This window comes from Cyanistes caeruleus, chromosome Z (assembly GCF_971803275.1).
Source record: "Cyanistes caeruleus chromosome Z, bCyaCae1.hap1.1, whole genome shotgun sequence".
Lineage (NCBI taxonomy): Eukaryota > Metazoa > Chordata > Aves > Passeriformes > Paridae > Cyanistes > Cyanistes caeruleus.
In genome coordinates, this window is record NC_141732.1 from 30,956,852 (window position 1) to 30,981,446 (window position 24,595).

Below are 24,595 nucleotides of genomic sequence, written 5' to 3' on the forward strand. Positions count from 1 at the left end.
CTTACTGAAGCCCTATGGCACCCACGCACCCCTGAAGACGGAGCTGCTGGACAAGGCATGCCCTGGGTTCCATGGTGGTGTTTAGCTCCTGGATTGGTTTGAGCTCCACAACAACTTCTTGTTGGTGATGAAGAACCCGAGCAGCCCCAGGACCTCTTTGATTTCATTGTGGTGTGTGGTTCCTGTCAGAAGAGGTGGTGCAGGGGCTGCTCCACCAGGTGCTGCAGGCCGTGTGGCACTGCAGCAGCTGTGAGGTGCTGCACAGGGACATCAAGCCTGACAACATCCTCCTCCACCTGGCCACCAGACAGGCCAAACTGATTGACTTGGGCTGTGGCACCTACCTGCAAGTCCAGGCACAGTTTGCAGGTGAGCCTACGCAGGGCTATGCACCCGGTCCCGGCAGCTCATGGCCCAACCTCTCATGGCCCAGCCTGGGTGTGGCACTGGAGATTCCCCCTGTTGCTGGCAGTCATGGGTACACCTATGAGCCACAGAGATCTGCTGGTAATTGACAGCAGGAAAGAAGGAAACTTGAGGAGCATCATTCCCTGTTTTCTCACTGCTGAACAAGTTTTCCTCTCCCTCATAAAGTCAAAATGCAGTTTTTCTGTGCATTAATAGCAGCTTATCGCACCTGCTGAGCTGAGAGGCTTTTTGCCCTGCTGCTGTGCTATGGGCCAAGATAGTGGCATTACCTAGCATGGATATACAGAGAGGGACCTAAAGCAAATGACTTTGTGCCACTTTGTCTCAAAGGTCAAAACTCTCAGCAGACACAGATGGAAGAGACTGACGTGCTCCCTGTTTGCTGTGTTGATGCACACCTGACTGGCACAGCTTTCCCTGATGGAGAATAACAACAAGGGACAGTTCCCTCACACCTATGCAGCCCAGAGATCTGCAGGTCATCATCAGCCCCTGGCTTTGTAAGTGACCAGTTCTGCTGGGATGGAAGCCAACCACCAAATCCTGCCTGACTTCAGTGGCGGCAGCAGCAGCAGCAGCAGCAGCAGCAGTCCCTGCATCTGGTCCCCAGGTCTGGGGCTGGGCTGGACAGAGGATGCACACGGCACACTGTTCCTGAAGAATGTGACTTTGGAAACAAGCACCCACCACTGTCCCCTGTTGTTTGCAGTAAGGTCACACCAGCCTGAGTCACTTGGCAGCCCTCAATGCCACGTGGGACAGCAGATGACAGGCTCTGGCCTCCAGGACCAAACAGAGGGGGGAACTCGCTCTCCAGATGGAGCTTCCAGATTGAAAAGGCTGCAGTGAGCAGCCACCACTAAGGGCAGACAAATGAGGCTCTCCTGCACTTTAGCTGTGCCAGCTACAAAGCCCTGGGGAGCAGCTGCCGAGTCGTGGGACAAAAGCAAGCAGAGAAAGTGGGATAAACCCAGTCAAGCCCAGAGACTTTTCGTGATTGCTGAGCCCCAGATGGATCCCAAGAGTGGTGTCAACCACCAGTCCTTCTGAGCTGACAAAGAGCAGGTCCAGTGGGTGCCTTCCTTCGTTGGCCAGGCACCTCCCAGGCTGTTTTCTCTCCACTCTCCTGTACTGCCAGCAGACGTGCCCACTTTCTTGGTTCCACTTGCAGAGCCTCATACCTCTTAGCCATGGCCACCTGGGAAGCGGGAGCAGTCCCAGAGGAGATGTGCCATCTCCACCAGGCAGGAACCACAAGCCTCTGTGTGCACAGCTGAAAGGCTGTATCCCCACAGGATGTTTTGGCTGCCCTGCTCTTCATAGCCTTTTGGCTGGAAATGCAATTGCACTTTCTTCCTCAAGCAGAAGTCCATGGCTGGGCAAAAACTTGGCCGCTGGAATGTAATCCAAAGGCAGTGGAGGCTGCACTTGCTAAAGGAAGAGCACTCACAAATCCAAACCACACCAGAAGGTCCATAGGAAGGACATTTCATCTTTAAGAAAGAATGGACAATTCAGAAGGGGAACATACAGCAGTATTCCCTGGGAGACAAGGAAGGGAATCTTGCAACTGGCTTGAGGGTTTCTAGGATTTTATTCTGAGTCTGGCTGTGAGCTGGCATTGGAGAAAGTTATCCTGAATTGCACCTGGACATCTTCTCTGCTTCATCAATTGCTTCCCTGCAAATTTCCTTCATTTTCATTTGAAAAGCACCTGGAGTGGAGATTTATGTGGTGGGGCCCTTGTGATCTGTAGAAGGAATAGCAGAAGTACTAACAGTCATAAAAACAGCAGCAGTAGGAAAGCAGCCACACAGCCAATCCATTTCTCTGGAGCATTTGGTCTCCAGTGACTGGTGACAAGGCAGGAGTCTAAAGGCAATCTAGGAAGCCATCTGCTCTGTTCAGTTTGGCCAGACCAGCACACACACGTTGACTGGGCCATTTGCTGGGTGGCAAATGCTGCTCGGGAAACAATCCCTGCTTTTGCCTTTACTGCACAGGGAAGGAAGCTCAGGCAAAGCCCTCCCACTCCCAGCTGCCCTCACAAAATGAATGTCCCAAGTGCTCCCTGGCTGCTTGCAAGCTCAACAATGGCTTCTGTAGGGAGTCCAAAGTGTGTGTGTGACCCCAGAGGGAGGAGGAACATGTGGTACAGCTCATTTGGAGGCACGCACACTAGAATACCCTGCTCCATCTGACAAGGAGTGCACAGGACATCCTCAGCAGCTTCCAGCACCCCCTTAGCAGCCTGCCAGCCAGCCCTCTCCCACAGCTCCAGCCTGGCTCTGCAGGTGCCTTCCTGTGAGACCTCCCTGCTTCTGAGAGACAGCTCTGGCCTTCTGTCCTGGTTTACGACTAAATGGGGAGAAAACCTCCAATGCCCACACCCCCCGGGATGCAAACCCATGTGGCCCTGTTCTCCCACCCCCAGCCAGTTTGGGAAGAGATTTCTCTGAGAGAGTTGGAAAAAACCTCTTTATTTAACAGGCAAAGCACTACCCAGCCCAAGATTGAGCCCAATACCAAATGATAAAACCTCTCACCGCTCTGAAGAGATGACAAAATTCAGAGGGTCTCTTTCCTGTGGATGTTTGCTCTGTTATCAATCCCTCTGGTGCTGCAAAATGCCGCTGCCCAGACTGGGCTCCCGGTAGTCCACGGGTGCAAGCTCCCGGTGCTCCCCTGAGTCCCCAGCCCAGAGCAGGTTCAATCCGTTTCAAAGAAAAGGGAAAGAAAACAGTCCAGGAAGATCTCTCTGTTTTGGCTAGCTGGAAAAGCCAAGGCGACCTGTGCCTTGTTGTCTGTCTGTGCTGTAGTCAAAACCCCATCCCTGGATGTGGGGGGAGCAAGTACAGTCTCTGATAACAGACTTGACGCTTCTTCTCCACTCACTTTTCCTCTTAGATGAAGTTTTAAGGCTACAAAACCTATTTCTGGGCTAGGTGGACAAAAGGGGATACAATTTAACATCACAATCACCGCAGGACTCTTTATTGTTCCACTTCATCCAAATGATACCCCAAAGTTTACCTTCACAGTGTGTTCCATTAATAATGCTGCAGCAGTGGAGCATCATCAAAGGGAAATTCTTCCTCAAGGTACAAAAACCAGCCCTACAATTTGCCAATGGTATGTTGTTCAGACAATTAGCATCAGGAAGGGAACAGTTCCCAGGGACATAGAATCCATCATTATATGGATGATATTTTAATAGCCACTCTAACTCAAAAAGATTTTTCACTAATTCAGCCAAGCCTTTAATGCTAATGTGCAATCCTTAAAAACATTTGGGCTGCAAGTGGCCCCAGGAGAGGTACAGCAGCAACCACCTTGGAAGTACCTTGTGCTCAGAGTTATGGATCAGAATACACAGGCTCAAGTAATTCAATTGTCGACCAAAATGAAGAATTTGAATGAAGCCCAAAAACTTCTGGGTCCCATCAACAGGTTCAGAACCTATCTAGGGTTGACTGCTCCACAATTTGCAGTTAATATTTTGCCTCCTAAAGGATGATCCGACTTCCCGCAGGAAATTAACCCCGGAAGCAACAGCCACTCTGAAATAGTAGAGCAGACCCTCACAAAGAGACAGGTGCACCAGCTTTGCCCAGAAGTGGGTGTCACTGTGTTCATATTCACAGTTGAATTCCATCCTCCTGCAGTTATTGGACAGTGGGGTACTCAGTGGTCTGACCCTTTACATGCTTTAGAATGGATGATCTTAGCCCAGCAGCCTAAAAAGGCAGCCCCTACCATCTTGGAATGAATTGCCCAGCGAATCATGGAATGTCAAAAAAGGTGCTTACAATTGACTGCAAAAGATCCTTCAAAAATCGTGATAGCTGTCAGGCAAGAAGAATTTGCATGGTGTTCTGCCAAGAGCACAGCTTTGCAAAGTGCCTCACAAAATTTCTCAGGGCAAATCAGTGACCGTCTACCGAGTCATACGTTGCTGCAAATGAGTAGGACCACTGCAATATCCCTGAAAGTGCTGAATGCTAGAACAACCCTTTAAAGGTACTACTGTGTTCAGTGATGGCTGGGATTTACATTCATATTTATCATGAGAGGACTTGAGTATTTTGTCTCTCGGAGTCAAAAGGCACAATTAGACAAGTTCTTTTCCCCATTCTTTAGGTTTCCCACGCTTCCAAGGTTAAACCAGCCTTAGAGTGAAGTGGCAAAGTTGTAATGTTAAGTTCCTAAACCACCTGCAAGCCACTTGGAGACTTTGTATCGCTGGCAATCCCACTTGACAGCTCCAGGGTGCCACTGTTGCATTGCCAATGATACAATGGGATAGGTCAGTGGCTGAAAGCAGCTAGGCCTGTGGAATTAGCTGGAAGGTCAAAGGGCCGGGTTTGTCACCCTTGTCTCCAAGGGCCCTGGAGACAGGATGACAGATGCTGCTTTTAGATTCAGCAACAAAAAGAGGGGACGTTGGGGATGTTTTGGCTGCCCTGCTCTTCCTTGCCTTCGTCTGGAAATGCAATTGCACTTTCTTCTTCATGCAGAAGTTCCACGGCTGGGCAAAAAGTGGCCAACGGGCCATATTCCAAAGGCAGCGTAGACTGGAGTTGCTAAAGAAAGGAGTCTGTTCCTAGTTGCAAAGCGCACCAGAATAGCCACAGGAGGGACATTTCAGAAAGAATGGGCAATTCCAAAGTAAATGTGGAGCCATATTCCCAGGGAGACAAGGAAAGGAATCTTCCAACTGGCTTGAGGGTTTTAAAGATGTTTTTATTCTGGCTGTGAGCTGGCATTGGAGAAAGTAATCCTGAAGTGCACCTGGTCATCTTCTCTGCTTCCTTGATTACTTCCCTGCAAGTTTCCTTCATTTTCATTTGAAAAGCACCTGGAGTGGAGATTTATGTGGCGGGGGCCCTTGTGATCTGTAGAAGGAATAGCAGAAGTACTAACTAAAAGTCATAAAAACAGCAGCAGTAGGAAAGCAGCCACACAGCCAATCCATTTCTCTGGAGCATTTGGTCTCCAGTGACTGGTGACAAGGCAGGAGTCTAAAGGCAATCTAGGAAGCCATCTGCTCTGTTCAGCTTGGCCAGACCAGCACACACACGTTGACTGGGCCATTTGCTGGGTCACAAGGGCCAGCTAAGAGACAAACCCCTCCGAGACAGTCAGTGTCCAGAGAAGGTGTGCCCATTAGGAGCCCAGAGGAGTCCAAAACAACACGCAAACTCTCTGTCCACACCCTTTGCCTCTTGATTGGCTCTGCTTCATACCTCTTCTTGGTAGCTTGAATGATGGCAACTTCCTGCTTCATCTCAAGCCGCTATTTCTCCTGCTCCCTCTGCACCTCTGCCGGGAAGTGTTCCCGTTGCTCCAGCAGCTGCTGTGCCTGCAAACGCTGTTGTTCCATCTTGTTTGCCTGCTGAGGGGAGGAAAACACTTCCAGATGAAGTCCCAGCCAAGCTCCCCTAAAAAACAGTGCACGCCGCATGCCTCACACAACCCCCCATCTGCAAAGTGCACATTAGGAATGACTTTGTGCCTTCCAGCAATGCTGTCCTAACCAGAAGTTTAGGAGGGGGATTAGCAGATGGGAAAAAAGGAGATGCCACCTTCCCCTCCTGTTCTGATGGCCGCCTGTTGTTTCCTGGCCCCTCGCTCCTCAGGGTGTCTGCCTGTTCTCAGAGGCTCTGTTCTCCAAGTGCTGAAGTGGTCCTTGCCATCTCCTCTGTTTCCTGCATTACTTTGCTGCAGGGATGGCAGCAATCGGGCTGTCAGAAGAGGCCGAAGAGAGGCTTGGCTAATTTGAGAAATGGATGCTGCCCAAGAAAGAAAGAGAAACAAAAGAAACCAAATTACAAGAGACAAAGGCAAAAGAAACCATTCTTTTCCAAACTGAGCTCCTAACAGGCTCAAGCTGGTTTCCTCTAGTGCCCAGAAATGCACAGACACAAGCAGCAAAGTGCAAATAGACTCAGTTCTCTTCTTGGCTTGCAAGGAGAGAAGTGTGTTCCTTAGCATGCCCTGCCCCTCCTGTGCTGGCTGGCATCTTCCACCACAGCAGGGACAGCCGAGGAAGTGGCCTGGTCACCAGCTCCCTGTCTAACACAAAAGCTGGCAGCAAAGCCGCAGCGCTTCTCACTGACTTGACCGGGCCAGGTAGCACATGGGGCTGGCACAAATGCTGCTCAGCTGTCCTTGTTTGGCTGGCAGCAACTTCTAAGAGTGGGGCAGGAGGGACAAGCTGGGTCCCCTCTGAGGCTCACAGTCAGCCTCCCACAGCCCCTGCCTTCCCACAGATCAACCTAGAACCGCTTGTCAGGGACTGCTTTCGTTGTGTTTTCCAAACCCCACTGTGGGCCTCTGTCCCCAGCATTGCAATACTTCAGTTCCTTCGCTAGCAGGTAAACCTGAAAACAGCACCCGAGAGCAAAAGAGGGCCTCAGAAATGACCAGAAGCTGGGAGCTCTCCTCTGAGGAACACCTGTGAGAACTGGGCTTCTTTGGCCTGGAGAAGGACAAGCCCCAAGGAGACAAGTTCAATAATTGAAGGGGCTTTGGAGAAAGATGGGGACACATCTAATTAGCAGGGCAAATTGCAAGAGACAAGGGAGAAAAGGTTTGAAACTAAAAGAGAGTCCATTCAGATTGGCTCTAAGGAAGAAACTCTTTAGCAGGAGAGTGCTGAAACGCTGGCACAGGTTGCCCAGAGAGCTGGCAGGTGCCCCAGCCCTGGACTCATTCAAGGTCAGCTTGGCTGGGGCTCTGAGCAACCTGATCTACTTGAAGATGTCCTTGCCAGTAGCAGGGGGTTTGGACTAGATTAACTTCAGTGGTCCCTTCCAAGCTCAACCAGTCTTGCATCCTGCTTGGTTTTCATTTGAAAAGCAACCGGAGCGGAGATTACTATGGGGGGGACAACCCATCTGATACCTTACAGAGTTGGGCCAAGGAGCAAACCCTGTTTGGCAGGGAACAGCTGTTTGGCCTGCAGCCGCTCTGCATTGTACCTTCAGAAGTTCCTTGGCAGAGCCTCGCCTGTCCACATCCATCTGCAGGCAGCAGCCCAGGAATTCACACAAGCCCGGGTGTAGGCTGAGCTCTTCCAGATGTGGTATTCCTTGGGTGCTGATCAGATAGGTAGCCTGAAGAAAAAGGAAACATGGGACTCGATATGTTTTATCCATTGCCTCAATTGCTCACCTAGTCCCCATATTTTAAGCTGCAGTCTGCAGTGGCAATTTCTTGTCCAGCAGAGGCTTTGAGATGAGCCTTGTCTCCCAAAAGAAGAAAGGGCTCCTCCAGTGCAGCCCCAGCTATTCCAACATCCAACAGGTGTCACCTTGTGTCATGGGGTAGCTTTACCTTTAAGACAGCTTGGAGGGAGAGGAAGTTGAAGCTGCTGGTGGCTGATGGGAGTTTTTCCCTCCTGACCAATTATCGGTCATTTTCAAGAATTGACAGCAGATCTGACCATTAAAAAGTGAATTCAACTTGTAAACACCCCCCTAAGAAGTACAGACAGAATTCTCTTGTTCTCTTTGGTTTCCGGCTTCGGACAAGGTAGCAGGCTCTGTCTCGGCCTCCTCCCCCCCTCTCCAGGCCTACAAGGCCGCGGGGTGGAGGGGGGGGGAGGGAGAAGAGAAGCAGCGCTGGCCAGCCGAGCTTGGTTTTCAGTTTTTGCTGCTAGACTGAAACTTAACACCATGAACTCTTGCAGTTTTCTTAAAGCTTTTAATTCTTTTACTACCTGGATAAACATACAGATTACTCCTTTTCTCAGAAAGACAGAGAGAGAGACAATCAACATAGAGGAGACATCATAGAACTACCAAAAACAGTGAAGAAAAGAGTTAAGTTTAAATAAGAAAGAGAGAATAAGGAGATGCTTTACAGCTGAAATATCTTTCAGTTAAAGCTATGGAGATGGACAATAATAGTATAAAAAGACTCCTTTAATTCATGATAAGAGTATTAGGAGGAATGAGATATTCAAAGTGTAACTTTTGAGCAGAAGAGAGAGAGAGTACTTGTGATACTGTGAGTTGCTGGAATTGAGTTGAGTGAAGATTTTGAAGCTTTGGGGGCAAAGAGAAAACTGTTTTCCAGGAAGGCTCACAGAGACAAATGAAGAAGACTTCTGCCTTTGAATAACTTATCCTTAAAAATAAGATTCCTAAACTCTGTGACCCATACACACCTTGGAGATGTGAAATGGGAGGAGAAGATCTAATGACAGATTTCCGGGCAGCTGGCATTAGAGAAATAGAAAACTATGATGAAAAAATAGTTTTCTCGTGAGAAACTCCGTAAGCTAACAGAAAGAGACTTCTGTTTCTCTGCAAAGACTGATGAAAGACTGTAGCAAGAACTAAGACTGTTTTTAACCACCAGAATCCTAAAGTTATTTGTCTCTATGTTGTCATGTGTATAGAGAAATGGTTAAGATGTGAAAGATAAAGGGGTTTTCTGAAAGTTTATTCTGATATTCTTATTCTTGTAGTTTGTTAATAAACTGTCTTTATTCCTTTTAAGTCTTAAGCCTGTTTTGCTCTTGTTCTAATCCATATCTCACAACAAGAAATAAGTAGGTTTTTTTAGTTACTGGTTTAAAACCACGACACCTTGAAAGTTTGAACCCCTTGAAGTTGTGGGAAAGGGATTTTATGGAGACAGACCAGGAGGCATTGGGATCTGGGCATATTTGCACCTTACCCTGGCACGGTTCTCCCGAATATACGGAGCCTCTCCTTTGGCCATTTCTATTCCTACGATGCCAAGGGACCAGATGTCCACTTTGGGGCCGTATGGCACTCCCCTCACAACTTCGGGTGCCATCCAGAAAGCGGTCCCGACCCTCGCCTTTGGTTTTCTTTTCTCAGGGATGAACTGAACACAAAGGCCAAAATCAGCTGAGGAGAAAAACAAACAAACATGGATTGAAGTAAGAAACCAAGGCAAAGGGTTCCTCACTCCAAGTCTCAGGATGCAGTGCTGTATTGAGCTGGAAAAGCAGCTGTGCTCTCTTTCCTCAGGGCTGCAGCCAAGCAAATTGGGCATTGTCCGCTTAACAAACCCACCACCATTCACACCGCGGCTTTTCCTCCTTCATCTGAAGGTTTACATTGAACCTCCCTCCCTCCCTCTGGAAAGGACACGAGCTAACCAAAGTTCCTCCTGATGCCTTGTTGCTCTCTAGACCTCTCAGCACCTTGCAGCAGCGCCCCGAGCGTGCAGGAGAGCTCTGTGCACTCTCACCAGCACCACTGCTGGACACCTGGCAGCCACTCAAAAGCAGCCCCACAGCGGCTGCCCCGAGCGCTGTGCATGACCAGGAATACCCACCCAACTTGACAGAGCCATCCAGGCCCAGAAGGATGTTTCCACTTTTGATGTCTCTGTGGATGATGTTGTTGGCATGAAGGAAAGCCAGGCCTCTCAGGCACTGGGAGAGAAAGAAGAAACAGGAGACCAAAAGTTAGCCTGATTTGACTTCATCACACGCAAAAGGAAAATGCTCCTGAGGATTCACAGATCTCAAAGGAACACTGAGTACTGGCAGGAGCAAGAGCTCACTGCTGCAGCCCTAGGAGAGCAGGGTCTTTTTAAGGGGAGGCATATTAGTTGCTGAGGGGGAAACATCAGTCCTTGCTCAAGACTGTACCCTGCAAAGCCAGTGGGAATGAGCGTTGCTGCAGTGCATGTGCTCTTGCCATCCGGAGGACAAACAAGGGCTTGCCAAAAGAGAAAAACTCCCTGCCTTGGGTACCAAGGGATCCCTGTCAGGTGGGAGACTGGAGGACAAGGGTTATACGGCTGCCTGGACAGCAGACTCGGAAGTAGCTCACTCGTCAGCTTTCAGCGGCAAGCACCATGGTGGGGGCTATGCCATCCTTTGAAGCTGAGACCTGTGAGAGGAGGGTCTCTCTTTGGCTCTGCCGTAGGTTCAAAACTCAGACAGCAGCACCTTTGCACTTACAGAAGTACAAAGAAGGCAATGCAGGATGGTTCTGAGCAAAGGCTTGGAGAGGCAAAGTGCAGAAAAGAAAAGGGCAAAAGAGGTGAAGAGTTCAACAATGGTAGATAAGAGTAAAGAAGAAACTATAGTAAGGGCAGGGACACCAGCAGGCACTTCAGTCCAGATGCCCTTTCTTCTCTGAAGCATAAGAACACCGCAGAAAGAAAGCTCTGAACGTGGACCCACTCACTCAGCAGCACTTTCAAATGTCGAGCCTCTCCAAGGCATGCCAAGCACAAGCAGAAAGATTCCTTACCTCCTGACAGACAGTTGCTATGTGTCCTACAGCCATTGCTTTCATCTGGAGCACACCAGCTAAAGAGCCTCCATCCATGTACTCCAACACCAGCCACACAGCCTCATTGGCAAGGTAGCTGGAAGATGAAAACAACAGCACAGAGCTGAACGCGCACAGCTCCATTGCCTTTTGGAAGAAAAGCCTAAGGTAGAGTTTTGTTTCCAGGTCACTGCTAAATGAAGACAGAATACAATGAAGACACACTGCACCTAGGCTATCCACTGCTGGCAGCCTGTGCCTTCCAAATGACAAAGGCACAACTGCAGCAAAGGAGATGGCTTAGGTGGCAAGCAGGGAAAAAAGGCATTTTTATGATGGCAAAGATTAATCTGGAAGTGGACACATCCCAGCAGCTACCTCTTCGTCTTCATAAACAAATTGCACCATTATCTCCAGCAAGAAGGAGACACAGTTTTCACAGCTTTTATTCGGGACAGGCAGGTTTGCAGCAATGGGGAAACCCTTTGGAAAAATGTGCATAAAGGACAGTCACCACGGGCAAAAGTAATTTCAAACCTGGAAAGTTATGTATCTCCCAGCCTACTCTTTTGGCCTGCAAGGCAGTGGATAATAGTGCGAACAGCGCAAGGGAAATAATTTCTGTGATGCTTTCTCAGCACTTCTCCTCCAAGCCTTGGGAAAAATCCAGCCCCAAACCAGCAAAAGAACATGCAGCGAGTGAACACACAGGCTGCTGGCACAGTAAGAGAGCCAGGTTTCTGGGGACAATCTTCAAGCTCTTTATGCCAGGAACCATTCATGGGGACAAAATGCAATCTCCTGCCATGCCTTGCCCAGGAGTGGATGGATGTTAATGGAAAGATCCATTTTCTGCCAGTGAGTAAAGAGCTTTTAAACCTTTGCCTTGCAAGCATGGAAAACAACATTCCTAGAAAAATACCAGGACTGCTTACCTTTCGAGGTAGGTGACAATATTGGGGTTCTTCATTTCCTTCATGACCAGGATTTCTTTCTTGACTTGCTTGCAGCCCTGGTGCCGGAGATCGAATTTCTTTATGGCCACCTACAATGCCGTTGAAAGCCATCAGGAACAGACATTACAAGAACCTCTTTGTCTGCATGCTCGCAGGCCAGGATGCCTTGCCACCTCGGTAAAAAAGGAATCTCTAAACTATCAACCACAAAGTGCTAACAACCCTCTCTGCACCTGCAGACTTCACTAATGGACTTCGTTGATCACCACTGCTATTATCATTTACACATGTTTTGCAAGCCAAATGAAATTTTGCTCCCATGCAAATAAATTGAAACCACTGGAAATACATTAGCATTTCTAGGGGCTTTGACCAGCTTTTCAGAGACTGCTGCCATTCGTGATTGTGCCCCAAAGTAAATACATACCTCGATTACAGAGAAAATGCTGCCCAGAAAAGATCTCCATGATGACTCAAAGTAAAGTTACAATCCTAGCACATGCTAACAGCTTCAGTTTGGAGTTTGCATCTCTGAAGAACATTCTTGAACATGGCTTAGATTGTCATTATTTTGTGGGTTTTAAAACAAATAATCCTTTCTGTGGTAGTCTGTGGATACAGCCCAGGTTATAAGCGGGGTTTAGGGCTTTTGGATGCCTTGTAGACCTCCCTCCAAGTGTGGTTCCTGAGCACGGCAGGTGGATAAGGAGGCACCAGGAAGATGGAATTGTATTTGCTGAGAGCCAGAAATGAGAATTCAGGACTTTCAGCCCCAAAGAGCAGTGGGACTCTCCAAGGCACCACCATGTCTGTTCACTACAAACAGCATCACTATAAAGGAATGTCACCGACACAGGACCAGCACAAGGTTGTATTATGTAAGGTTCTTCATCAACTCCTTCTCATTGATGTGCATGTGTGTGTGTGTTTGTGTGTGTGTGTGTGTGTGAACCAGGTGTCCCAGGAGTGCAACACAGTCAGCTGTGCTCCAGACAAGATCTCTCCTTCCTTCGGTCTTGCATTATATTTTCAGACCAAACCACAGGATGGAATACAGTGGGAAATCCTATCTATGTCTGAATGCAGGCTTGAGAGGAATTGGGCCAGAATGACAGCTGTTGCCATCAGCTAATCTAGGCATATTTATCCAGTAAGTCCAAGCTAGTGTGTCCTTCTCTGAAGGACAACACTGCTATCCTTGCATTAATTCAGGATGCAAGGCCAAGTCTCAGCAACGTGAAATTTTTAGCCTGCCTCTAGGCTCTAAGCAGGCTACTTGTGTGGGACAGCCTTTGCAGCAAAGACAGGCAGCCCAAAGCTCTGCCATCAGATCACATTGCAAGGAAAAGCACTCCAGAGCAGCAAAATCTGCGAGGGCTCTTGGCACTTACCGCTTGTCCTGTGGCAGCGTCAAAGGCCTTATAAACAGTTCCAAAACCCCTAGAAACAGAAGAGAGCCAAGAACAGAGAAGCCGTTCAGTGCTGAGAAGTGAAAGGCAGCCCAGGCAGGAGCTCTCTGCTGCCCGGAGTGTCTCTAAAACACGGGGCTTTGTCTCCTCTTCAGCCAATAGCACAGCAGCCCAGCAATCCTCTGCCATGCAGCGTGTCCTAGAGGAAAGCTCAGTCCAACAGGAAGAAAAAAGGGCTACTGCCAATCCCAAATGTACACACTAGGTCATGGATGCAGGGGTTTTCTTGGCCTTTTCCTTCTTGGGTCTGTGCGTGTGGCGTTCCTTTCCAGGAAATGAAACACAAAGTCCTGTTGGGCCTCCTTCTCCCCGCTCTCTTTTGATTCCATCTGCCAAACTCGGGCAACACCACACAGCCTTTCTTATTGTCCTGAGCACGGAATATTGCTTTCAGCAAAAGATTGGAAGGAAATGCTACTGAGAGCAGTGACCTGACAGCAGCTTCAGGTGGGAAGCTGCTCTCTCAGGTTCTTCTTCCTTCATCAGTGTGGCCGTATGACTTGGAATCATACAAAACCATGTCTCCTAGGAAAAGAAGCAAACTGGTGCCACACGCTTGAGGGACAGGAGGGTTTCCAGGCCCTGCTTTGTTACTATCCAACTCCCTGCTGGGACCCCTCTGTCCCACCCCCTGTGGAGCCTGCTGGTCTCTGGGCACAGGCGGCAGAGGGGGTCCTGGAGTGGATACAACACGGACTCAAAGTATCTAGACACAGGAGGCTCAAACTTGCTGGAATAATCCCGGGTTTATTGTCTGTTGTCCATCCGGGGCAAGAGAGAGCACGAAATGCTCTGGATCTTATCTCTTATACCATTGGGCAGAGGTGATTAGGGGATGCAGGGAAGGTCACAGCCAATGGGAAGGGGGGGGAGGGAAAGAAGGTTTTCAGGTAGGAACTAACATTCCACAAACCAGAGGTGAGTTTTACCCTTGGGAGGTACCAAGATTTCTAGATGCACTACAACACTGCTTCTTGCGGCAGGCAAGACATTGTCAGCATGCAGTTACCTTTGATGATGCCCTGTGATCAGGACTGAGACAGGGACAATCTAAAGCCGGGGTGTGAAGAAGCTTGCAGCTTGCCTGACTTCCCACTTGATATTGCACCAGCAAAAGAGCTGGCCCATGCTTCTGCAGAAGTAAGATTGGCTGCACTCACCCACTGCCAATAAATTTCCATCCAGTGTATTTCTGTTTTGGATCTGCCACACTCACAACACTCCCTGAAAGAAACAAAATGCAAGAAGCAAACTTCAAAACAGAGATACCGACTTCCTGCACATCTGAAACTCAGCTCCATTCTCTGGGGCTCAGGGCAATTGATGGTTGCTTGGCTAACCATAACATCAACAAGAACAACAACAACAGCAGCTCCGTAGCAAGACAGGCAGCTCTGCAGCACACATGGCCTGCACAGGGTCTGATTCTCCACGCTCCTTTGAAGGGTTACCTTGAAAGGAAACTAAGGCCATGGAGAAACCCTCAGAGCAGACAGAGATCAGAAAAGAACAGACACCAAGGCAAGTGATTTTCAAAAGCTTTCCGACTTGAGAGATTAAATGCAGCCTGGGATCTGGGAGGAATTTTTATCCGCAGCTGCTTTTTGCAGAGCGGAAGGAATATTGCAAAGTGAATTCCAGCAGAAGAGGGGACTTCCTCTACCTCTCAGCAGTTTGCCTAAAGCGTGCTTTGCTGATTGTTCTCTACAACCAAGAAAAATTGCTGTTAGAATTAGGGCCCTCTTCATGGATGAGCAGGCTAAGTTCTGAAGACAATTTTGCCTATTCCCCATTTTCTGAAGAATTACAACTGCTTGTCTTCAGCCTGGGGAGCAGCAGTCGCTTGCACTGGACTCGACCTCTTGAAGACCGCCCACGTGTCCCATCTTCCCAAATGGGCACAGCCGAGACGGGTAACAAGGACAGCGCCGCTCCTCGGGCACTGCCGTGGCACAGACAGCTGCCCAAGTGAGATGCTGATCCTTTCATGAGTCCAGGCAAAGCTGCAGCAATGGGGAGGCAGCTGAAGTCTCACAGCTCAGGAAGGCTCCAGCCTCTGCAGTCACACCAGCCATCAGTGGCAGGGCAGACATGACAAAAAGCTTGGCAGAGCCAACAAGTGGCCACTGACAACCATTGAGAAGAGGCCAGAGCCAGACCGAGCCCCGTTACAAGCTGTTGACCCCACTCAAGACACACCATGAGTGTCATTGAGTTCAGATCCATGGGGGAGTAGATCAATGCCCCTTTTGTCCCAGCAGCTGATGGCAGACACTGAGGAAACTGGGCTCTGTTCTGTAGCCGACCAGTTATTCTCTGACAGCCCTGCCCTGGCAGCTATAACGTGCAAGAAGCAACTAGGTTGTACTGCAGACTCACCAAGGCCTTGCTGTGCTTTCCTAGAGTATGATCTGTGCAGGGATGAGGGCCAGGTCTTGGCTTTCCAAGAGTATTTACCAGCTGGGCATTAGCTGTGACAAAGTGGCACCGCGGTACCAGAGGAACATGCAGCAGAGGGGCTGCAGGCTTCCTTCTGAGAACTGCCTGCAGGGCAGTTTTATCTCAGTGCGCCACATAGATGTGTCTCTCTAATGCATTGTCCCAAGCAAACAGCTAAAATATCAAAGAGGGATTGTAAAAAAAGTATCCTGTTTCTCTTCTTTTGCTGCACTTTGGAAACAGCACTTTCTCTCTGATTCCTAGGGATTTATCTAAGAACAGAATATTTTAACTTTTGAGGCCTACTATTAGACCTCTTCCACTCTTATTGGTGCTGTCACCTGATGTTCTTTCCAAGGATGCTGAGCCAAGCAGAATGTAGAATTCTTATCCAAACAAACTGAAGAAGGAATAGCAGAAGTACTAACAGTCATAAAAACAGCAGTAATGGGGAACCAGCCACACAGCCAATCCATTTCTCTGGAGTATTTGGTCTCCAGTGACTGGTGACAAGGCAGGAGCCTAAAGGCAATCTAGGAAGCCATCTGCTCTGATCAGCTTGGCCAGAGCAGCACACACACGTTGACTGGGCCATTTGCTGGGTGGCAGCCTTCTGCTGCTTGGGAAACAATCCCTGCTTTTGCCTTTACTGCACAGGGCAGGAAGCTCAGGCAAAGCCCTCCCACTCCCAGCTGCCCTGAAAAGCAAAAGCAGTGCCCCAAAGTTCTCCCTGGCTGCTTCCAAGCACCACTATGGCTTCTGTAGGGGGTCCAAAATGTCTGTCTGACACCCAAGGGAGGAGGAACATGCTGAGGCACACACACATCAATACACTGCTCATTTGGACAAAGAATGCACAGGACTTACTCAATTGCTCCAAGCCCTGGTTCTCTCCGTCCTGGCACAGCTGCTCTGGCTCCTGGCCTGAACAGGGCAGACTGCTCACTCTCGGCTCTTCAGGCTGTGGAGAGGAGGCTTCTTCGGAGGATGCTGCTGCAGATGCATCTCCAATGGCAGAGCCCACGTCCATCTGGGACAAGAAATGTCTTGGTGTCAGAAAGGTGAGTGGCAGAGATGCCCCCGACAGCACACTTTAAAGGCCAGCCCTTAGGAACAACACTTGGGTTAGGCTGCAAGCTGAGCTGTCAATTCTTCCAGCCCAAGTCAAACCCCCGTAAGCAGCCAGAGACGACAGCTTGTCACAGCCAGCCCTAGTAGAGACAGTGAAAGGGAAAGAACAGCTTTCCATTTCAGCCTGTCCTGTGGACTGCATTCACCATGGACAGGGACAAGCTGTTCAGAATCTGAATTCTTACTAGCACTTGCCATCTCGCTCACGTTTCTCATTTCCCAGTCTCAAAAGCTCTTCACTTCATCCACTTTTTTCTGCTGCTCTACCCAGCTCTAAGCCTTCCATCCTAATTCTTCTTCCTGGTGCTCAGCCCTGGAGCCTGCCAGGCTCCCTGCTTGCACTAGTCCTTGCCTCCCCTTTCCTGATATCTACCGTTCATGCCCCTGCTACTGCCCTTCCCTCTGCTACCTGGCTTGTCAGGCTCACCTGCACATTCTCTCGCTCCTCCTTCAGCTCCTGCCTCAGCTGCTCTACCTGCCGCTGCCTTTGGTTTAGCTCTCGCTGCAGGCGGCACACCTTGTCTAAATGAGCAGCCTTCTGGCGCTGGAGCTGCACAGAAACAAAGAGAAGACGCCTTCAAACTTCCCACCCACCAGCTGTGTGGCAACCAAGACTCATGTGCTCACGCTTTCCAAAAGCAATTTGCTCTCCTTCTCCTGTTTACCAAGGGCCAGCTAAGACACAATCCCACCCACACACACAGTGTCTGGAGAAGCAGTGCCCATAAGGAGCCCCAGAAGCGTCCAAACACCCTCGGCATTCTCTTTGCATCTTGACCAGCCCTGGTTCCCATCTTTTCTTCTTCAGGTTGCATTACGGCAATCTCCTGCTTCATCTCAAGCACCCTTTTCTCCTGCTCCCTCTGTACCTCTGCCAGGAAGTGTTCCCGCTGCTCCAGCACCTTCAAACGCTGTTGTTTCAGCCGTCTTTCCTGATGAGAGGAATAGACACTTCCAGATGAAGTCCCAGCCATGCTCCCCAAAGAAAACAATGGAAGCTTCATCCCTCCCACAGCCCCCTGCTGCTGAGTGCACAGTAGTGGCTCTGTGCCCTCCAGCACTTCTGTCCTGACAAGAAACTTTGGAGGAGTGTCAGCAGCTGGAAGGAAAGGGGATGCCACCTTCCTTCCCCGCTCTGAAAGAAGGGGGAAGACTTCTTTTCAAAGTCCCCTACCCTTTGATCAAGGAAAAGCTGCAGGTGGACTGCAGGATGAGGAGGAGGCCAGCACCCCAAAGCCGGAGTCACAAGACAGGCCACCAGCTGAAATACCAGCAACAGGGGGCCTGTTGCGTATGCTTCAAGCCCAAAGGGAAGAGCTCTGTCCACCGTGCAAGGACAGAAAGCAAGGAAGGCAGTTGCTGGGACTGCAGGTGGCAGCAAGGTCAGCAGACTGCTACACGGTACCAGGGTGTCAGCAAGGTCCTGCCCCTTCACTGCCGTGCTTTGTGTGCGACCACCCAGCCTCCAGGGGAGCGTGGCTCATGGCCTCCCTGAAACCGTGGCTGTGTTCAGTGCCCCAGCACCCTCCTCTGGGCATTCACAGCCCTTCAAGTCTGAGCCCTTGAAGCCCTCTGCTGCCTGGCCCAGCAACGTCAGGCCTGCAGCAGAGGCTTGCGGCCATGTCCCATTCTCAGGCTGCTATTCTGCTAAGCCAGCCCACCAAGCTTGCCTGAAAAGTTCAGGTGTGTATTGCTTCCTACCTGTTCTTGCAGGAGCTTCCTTTTCTCCTCCTCCTGAGCAGATTGCCAGAGTCTCAGAGCCTTGCTGAACTGCTCTTCTGCCAAGCGGAGCTGTTGGGCCATTTCTTCACATTGCTGCTTGCTGAAAGATCTTACAGCTTGCAGCTCACAACGAAGGCCCCTGACATCCTCTGCAAACGCGACAAACAACAACAGTCAAAGACTCTGCTGAACATCACCCCTTTCAGATTCAGGCAAGGAGGGACCTGCCCCCAGCCCCTTCACTCCTCGGAAGCCCTGCTGACAGAGCTGCCTTGGGAGCAACTGCACTAGGCAGGGCCATCACCAGAAACAAAGCGCACGAGGCTCTCACCAAGTATCAGCTCCTTGGCCTGCATGGCTGTGCCTACTTGGCCTTCCAGACGGCTCCTGGTGATCTCCAGCTCCGACACCTGCTGCAGAGCCTCCAACAGGCTGCATTGCAAGCTCTCCTTCTCTGTCCTACAAGTTGTGAAGATGAGGACAAATTGTTCGTGGCACACACGGGCAGTTTTTCCAGTAAGTGCCTTAAGATCCCTGCACCTGAGTATGGAAAACAGCTGGCATGGAAATGCAGATAGAGCAAGACTATTTCTACCACTTCAAATAGCAAAGCCGACCCTTCCAGGAGATTGGCCAGCCTTTCCCCACGACCTAGCCCAGCACAGAAAGCCCAGCTGAGCTTGATCTCAGCAGCCAAAGCTCAAATTGCTCTTCCCTCACATATCCCACACGGGTGGCTGTGCCCACAAAATCTCTAGCAGCAAGCAAAAGCCCTGAGCTCATCTGCAATTCCAAGTCACTCTGCAGGGGGACAGAGCACCGTGCTCTCCTGGCTGTTTCATCCATGCTTTATGCCATTCACGGTGTACGTAAGAGATACTTTATTTTCCACACCCTCTCTAAGTTCAAGGCACTGAAGGAATGCACCGAACCATACATGAGAGCTGCAGCTTCTAGCAGCACCAAGAGCAGAGAGAAACCAGAACTAGGCTTTCATCTGAAAATGAACTCTCTGGCAGGAGGGGCATGTATCCTGCCATTTAAATTACTGGAATATCATGAATAACAATAACTGCCACCTTTAGTTTTGGCTAAATAAGTCTGCACTGCCCAAAATGTTTTGGCACTCTTTGAAAAGAAGAGAGACCAGCCACAGAAACCTTGACAGGTTCCAGAGCTGAATGGACAAGTGAGCAAGAATCAGTGCTCAGCAAGAATCCTCAGGGACTGTCAAGAAGGCACACAAGACCTTTCTTTCCCTGCTGCTGCTGCTGCTGCTGCTGCTGCTGCTTGCAAGCAACTCTAGGTCCTGCACCATACCTCCTCACAAAAGTTATCTCAGAAGGACCTCAAGATTTTCAGCATGAATGTCCAGCATCACCCCAAGTGCCGCATCCCTACTCACAACATTCACACGTAGGAGCCTTGAATTCTGAAAATGTCATGTCAAACTCCTGGGCAAGGAAATAGTGATGTTCAGATGCACTGACGGAGAAACCAAAAGCAGAGGGAAACGTCCGGTTCCAGCAGACATCTGCACTGTTTCCCTGGTACTAAATGCAGTACCATGTTGGCTTGCTTTGCACTTGTCACACGAAGGTGCAAAGGATCCCAAGCGGGTGTTCAAAAAGAGCTGTGAGAGCTTGAGCTGGCAGAGAAAGAACACTCAGGCCACAGTATGCTTTTCTTTTTTCTCATGTCTCTTTGCTTCTCTGTCCGAGAACCATCTGGAGAGCACGCAGGAGCCAATAAATCCTAACATAACGCTCAGCACCTTGGTCACTCCAGACCTTCAACAATGGCCCACGCTGGGTCTCATCCCTGCCTTTACCTGGCCTCTGCCAGCTGCTCCAAAAGGCCTCGTAGGTCCCGCTCTGTGGCTGCCAGTCGGGCTTGCAGGGCAGCGTTCTCTTCCGCCAGCACTGCCTTCTCTTTGCACACCTGGGACAGCGTGTGCCCTTGGCGAGAGAACTCCTGGAGTAGCTTCTCCAGAGTCCTGTGTGCTGGCCGCTGCGAGCGGCAAACCTGGAAGCAGAGGGGCACCATTTTCCAGGAAGAACAACAACACAGTCTCAGTCGTAGCTTGCTGCCAGAAGCAGCATTCGGGGAAGACTTGCTAAGGGCAGCTCCCTCTCCCACAGGTGCTGCCTAGCAACAAGGTGAGTGCTACCTTTGTCACTGCCAGAGGAACTTCCTCCTTCAGCAGAGATCTCTGAAGCTGTGATTCCTCTGCTGTCTCAGGTGCCGCTTCAAACGCCCTGTCTGGTGAGGAGTGGCGCTTTCCCTCAAATGCAGCCAACTCCTTCCATCTATGACAGGGGGACAGACCAACAAGCCTTTAATAGCAACAGTCTCCTTGCAAAACCACAAATCCACACCATGTCCCAAGGAAGGCAGTCTCAGGGACTTCCTACAGCCCTCTAGGTCCACCTCTGTACAATGCTGGAATGACCCCACTAGACCAAGCATCACTCTTTGTCATTCCTGCCGGTGAAAGAGTCACCAGTGAGGAAGCAAAGAAGCTTCCAGAAACTACAAAACATTTCCAGAAAGCTCCGCTTCCATCAGCTTCACAGCTTCCTGCCCGCTAGGTCTTACGCTCCTCTCTATCTGGTCCACTGGATGCCAGACTTGCAAAAGTTCTTCTTTGCCTAAGACAGGCTTGGGAAATGCAGATGAGTACTGCCACAATTACTCTTGCTTTCACTAGTGCAAGAAGGAAAGAGCCTGCAAGCTATAGCTTGGGGAGGAGATGGGTATGAAGTTCCAAGCCAAGAACCAAAGGATCCCGAGATGCTTACGGCTTGCAGGGACTCCAGGAAGCTTGCAGCCCAGTCTGCAGCTCCAAGCACCTGGGGTCAGCTATGGCATGTGGACAGGCTGCCCAAGGCTCTATCCAGCAGCTGGGCTTCCAAATTTCCAGAGGTGGAATGTGCACAAGCTCTCTGAGGCGCTTCTTCTGCTGCATGATAGGCTTTACGGTCACTGCTTGTCCCTAGGCCCAGCCTGAAGCTCCCTTGCTTCTGCTCTGGTCCAGTTTGGAATGCTTTTTGTCAAGGTAGGAGGAGGGAGTCCCAGGAGGTATCTATGCTGTAGGTCGGTCGGCAGCCAGACCTGCCCACGGGCTGCCTTTCCCTGACTATGCTGGGCAAGTTCAACAGCGAGAAAGCCAAATTCATTCTTTGACCCTGGGCTTCCTAAAGGCCAGCAAGGCCCAGCCCTGCTCGGAGAAAGCAAGAAAGCTTAGCACACACCTGAACTCCAGGGCTCTTGGCGCTCTATCCATCCTCTGCTGCCGCTCTGCCTTTCCTGCCCGGCCCAAGGAGTCCTGACTGGCAGGAAGCTCTGGTCTTGGGGCCTGCAAGGGATGGGCAGGGAAAAAGCACAAACAAGAAAGCAATAAGGAGCAGGCAGGTTGTCTCCTGAGAGCTGGGAGAAGCAGCAAGCGCAGATGCAGCTCACCTGAAGGCAAAACCTGTTGTGTGGGGCTGTTGATGGGAGTAAGTACATAACCCTTGAGTTGCTATGGAAGTGTCTGAATAGGTGCAAGGAACAGTTCCCTGCTCCATTCTGATCAACTGGCTTCCCCTCAGGATCTCAAGCATTAGGGAGCAGCCAACAGGAACTGTGTTGCAGCCTTTCAGAGACGGGGCTTGTCTCTGCCATGCAGAGCTGCTCAGGATTCTTCTCAGCAAACTTGGGTCATGTCAAAGTACAGGGTGCAGTCAAAGCGGTGACTGTAGCTACTTCGACAGTGCATGCAGAGGGGCAGGTCCCTGCAGGACACAGTAGGTCCTGCGTACCCCACAAGGCTGTGAGCTGTGCCTTGGGACCGCTCTCTCTGCTGACAGCAGGGAGCCTGCACACACACTGGGCACAAAGGGGCTCACTTTGCCACCAGTAGCACTCAAGGACAGCATGCTACCGCTCATCTGACACCAAGGGAAGTTCACAGTCAGAACGATGTCGGCATGTGAAAGTTCAGATGCCAATTCCCAGGTGTCAGTGGCTGGGCATAAGAGCCAGGTCATGGCAGGACTCCAGGCCTCAGCATCTTCAGCCACAAATGGCCAGCGCTGCCTGATCAGGAACTTGCAGCCCTGCACTGCACCAAAGCTTTGCACTGGAGCAACCAAAGCTAGCACTTACTGGTTCAGGATGCTCAGGCCCTGGACTGACAACACGGGCGGGATTGTTATCCTTTGCCTCCCCTTCAGCCTCTGGAGGCACAGGGCGAGCCACAGGAGGTTCTGCTGCTGGTGTGCTGCTCTGCAGACAGACAGGGGTGTGAGGGACAGGCAGTGAGCTGTCATTGAGAGCCTTGTTTCTCCTGAGCTCCATCCCCAGCTGTCCTAGGGAGATGTCATGAATTTGGATAGAAGTGGAATCCTCAGCCACTTGAACAAGTGGGCTGATGAGACTAATGTTTGGCCAGGACTGCATATGCTTCTGATATAAGGGAGATATTTTAGCCTGGCTACAATTGGCGGGCAGCCTCCTGTCAGAAAAGTTGACTTTCATGAGTAAAAACTTCTTCAATGGAAAAGGAGGAAACTGATGGAATCCTCTTGGTAGTGCTCATTCAAACGCTGATGTGGACTTTCTTTTGGCCTGCCAGGCTGGCACTCGAGTGCACCAGGCCAAGCCCACAGCTTGCTCCACAATTCTTGGAAACCAGGAATGTCAAGGGTGTCCTTCTCACTCACCAAACCATGGACTTGATTCCTTCCACGTTTGAGACAACCTGCCGGAGACAAGGGAAAATGAACCAGGTGCTGGTGGAAAACTGTCTGTGCTGGGCTACCCCACAGAAAAAGGTCCCCCAAGCAGAAAGCATTTTCCTTTCACAACCTCCCTCCCTAAAGCAGCCCTTCTTTAGCTCAGCAAGCAAGGCTACAGGGCACTACCCTAGGCTGTGCCTACCTGAGTTGGCTTTGCCACTAAGGAACTAGAAACTTGGCTGCAAAATGCAAATGGTTCCTTAGCAGTCCGTGTCTACATTGTAGCCCGCTGTTCACCCTACAGCTAAAGCAGCCTTTTCCTCCTCTCCTCCCTGGACTTTTATTTTTTTAAACTTTGTGCAGTACTTCCCATGCAATTGTTGTAAACCATTGCCCAGAAAACTTCCCCCAAAGCCCTCTTAGAGCTTGCAGTTCCATTTGGATAGAGTACAGGCCCAGCTCTGGGCTTCAGGAGCACACACAGACTGCTCAGCACTTTCCCCTTCAGCGCAAAGCCAATCGCTACTGTAGCACACAGAGAGGCTCAAGTTAGACAAGCACATTCTTTAAGGACAGAAGGCAGAGAAAAGCTGCTTTCCCTCAGCTCTGGAGAGAACCACACAGTTTTTAGAATCATGCCTACAAAGCTCTCCCAGTCTGTGTTTTGGAAGTTGTCCACACCCTTCTGGCCAAGAGACATCCCCTTTCTAGCTGAAGCTGTTGGCAAGAGCTTTACCAAACTTACGGCATCTTTATGGCACTTTTGTTCCAATGTGCTGCCCCAAGGAAAAAGCCTCTACTTACGTCTCAGGCCTTTGAACATTTTGCAGGATGACACTGACGCAAAAGCCCTGCCGACAGCACTGCGGAATTGCTCCATTGTTTCAGCAGGGCTGCTCGAGTCCGCAGGCCGGAAAACAGAAATGACAAAAAATCCCACTTGCACAGATTGTGCAAGGAAATGAGAAAAAAAAAGGCACGCGCAGCAATCCGCTGACTGTACAAGAAGAAAAGAAAACCCAAAAGACACCTGCAAAATCTGCAGTTCGTAGAACGAAAAAGGAAAAAGCAAAGACACCTGTACGTGTCTGCAGACCCTACAACCGTAGGGGAAAACAAAAGGATGCCTACACGAGTCCACAGACTCGTACAACGGCAGGCAAAAGAAAAAGATTCCCTTTCCAGGGCACAGAGTGTTGCCTGAGAACACCTCAACACAGGGTCCTCCTGCAACGAGCACGCCAAGAGCCGCTCTGGACGCTGACGCTGTGCGTGCACCAGGGCAACCTCCCCCTGACCACGCTGTGACGTGGCAGCCCTCCGCTGACATCACAATAGCAGCCGCTCTAGGTGGGTCTGTGAATTTATGCATAGTAACAGAACCTTCTCTGCAGCTAATGCAAAAGAAAGCCCAGAAAGTTCTCGTCTGTCCCAAAGCAGCACAAACCCTCCTTGCAGTC

General features: G+C 50.2%; 1 protein-coding gene across 3 annotated transcripts; it reads right to left on the minus strand.

Annotated features, from left to right (window-relative positions):
- Window positions 1–2,000: 2,000 nt before the first annotated feature.
- On the minus strand, window positions 2,001–24,595 carry LOC111944359 (uncharacterized). Of its 3 annotated transcripts, none has more exons than XM_086867341.1 (21): window positions 23,940–24,595; window positions 23,121–23,158; window positions 22,564–22,683; window positions 21,669–21,772; window positions 20,585–20,723; window positions 20,246–20,439; window positions 18,746–18,873; window positions 18,394–18,563; window positions 17,562–17,624; window positions 17,120–17,242; window positions 16,429–16,591; window positions 14,283–14,346; window positions 13,045–13,093; window positions 11,633–11,742; window positions 10,677–10,794; window positions 9,748–9,847; window positions 9,118–9,314; window positions 7,413–7,547; window positions 6,015–6,221; window positions 5,676–5,824; window positions 2,001–2,179 (listed from the first exon to the last, which is right to left on the minus strand). In XM_086867341.1, the coding sequence occupies exons 1-19, from the start codon at window positions 24,505–24,507 to the stop codon at window positions 6,177–6,179; spliced, it is 2,628 nt and encodes an 875-aa protein (XP_086723467.1). In that variant the 5' UTR covers window positions 24,508–24,595; the 3' UTR covers window positions 2,001–2,179; window positions 5,676–5,824; window positions 6,015–6,176. The 3 variants fall into 3 exon arrangements, with proteins under 3 accessions (XP_086723467.1, XP_086723466.1, XP_086723465.1); XM_086867340.1 differs by lacking the exon at window positions 2,001–2,179 and adding an exon at window positions 5,152–5,324 and having other exon boundaries at window positions 5,676–5,821; XM_086867339.1 differs by lacking the exon at window positions 2,001–2,179 and adding an exon at window positions 5,152–5,324.

Excerpts from the sequence above, each read along its gene's own strand:
- LOC111944359 (XM_086867341.1), bottom strand. The coding sequence starts at position 24,507 with ATGCATAAATTCACAGACCCACCTAGAGCGGCTGCTATTGTGATGTCA. Across the intron at positions 22,684-23,120 it reads GGAATCAAGTCCATGGTTTG|AGCAGCACACCAGCAGCAGA; the intron begins GTGAGTGAGAAG and ends GTCTGTCTGCAG. Across the intron at positions 20,440-20,584 it reads TTCCTCTGGCAGTGACAAAG|GTTTGCCGCTCGCAGCGGCC; the intron begins GTAGCACTCACC and ends CTCTGCTTCCAG.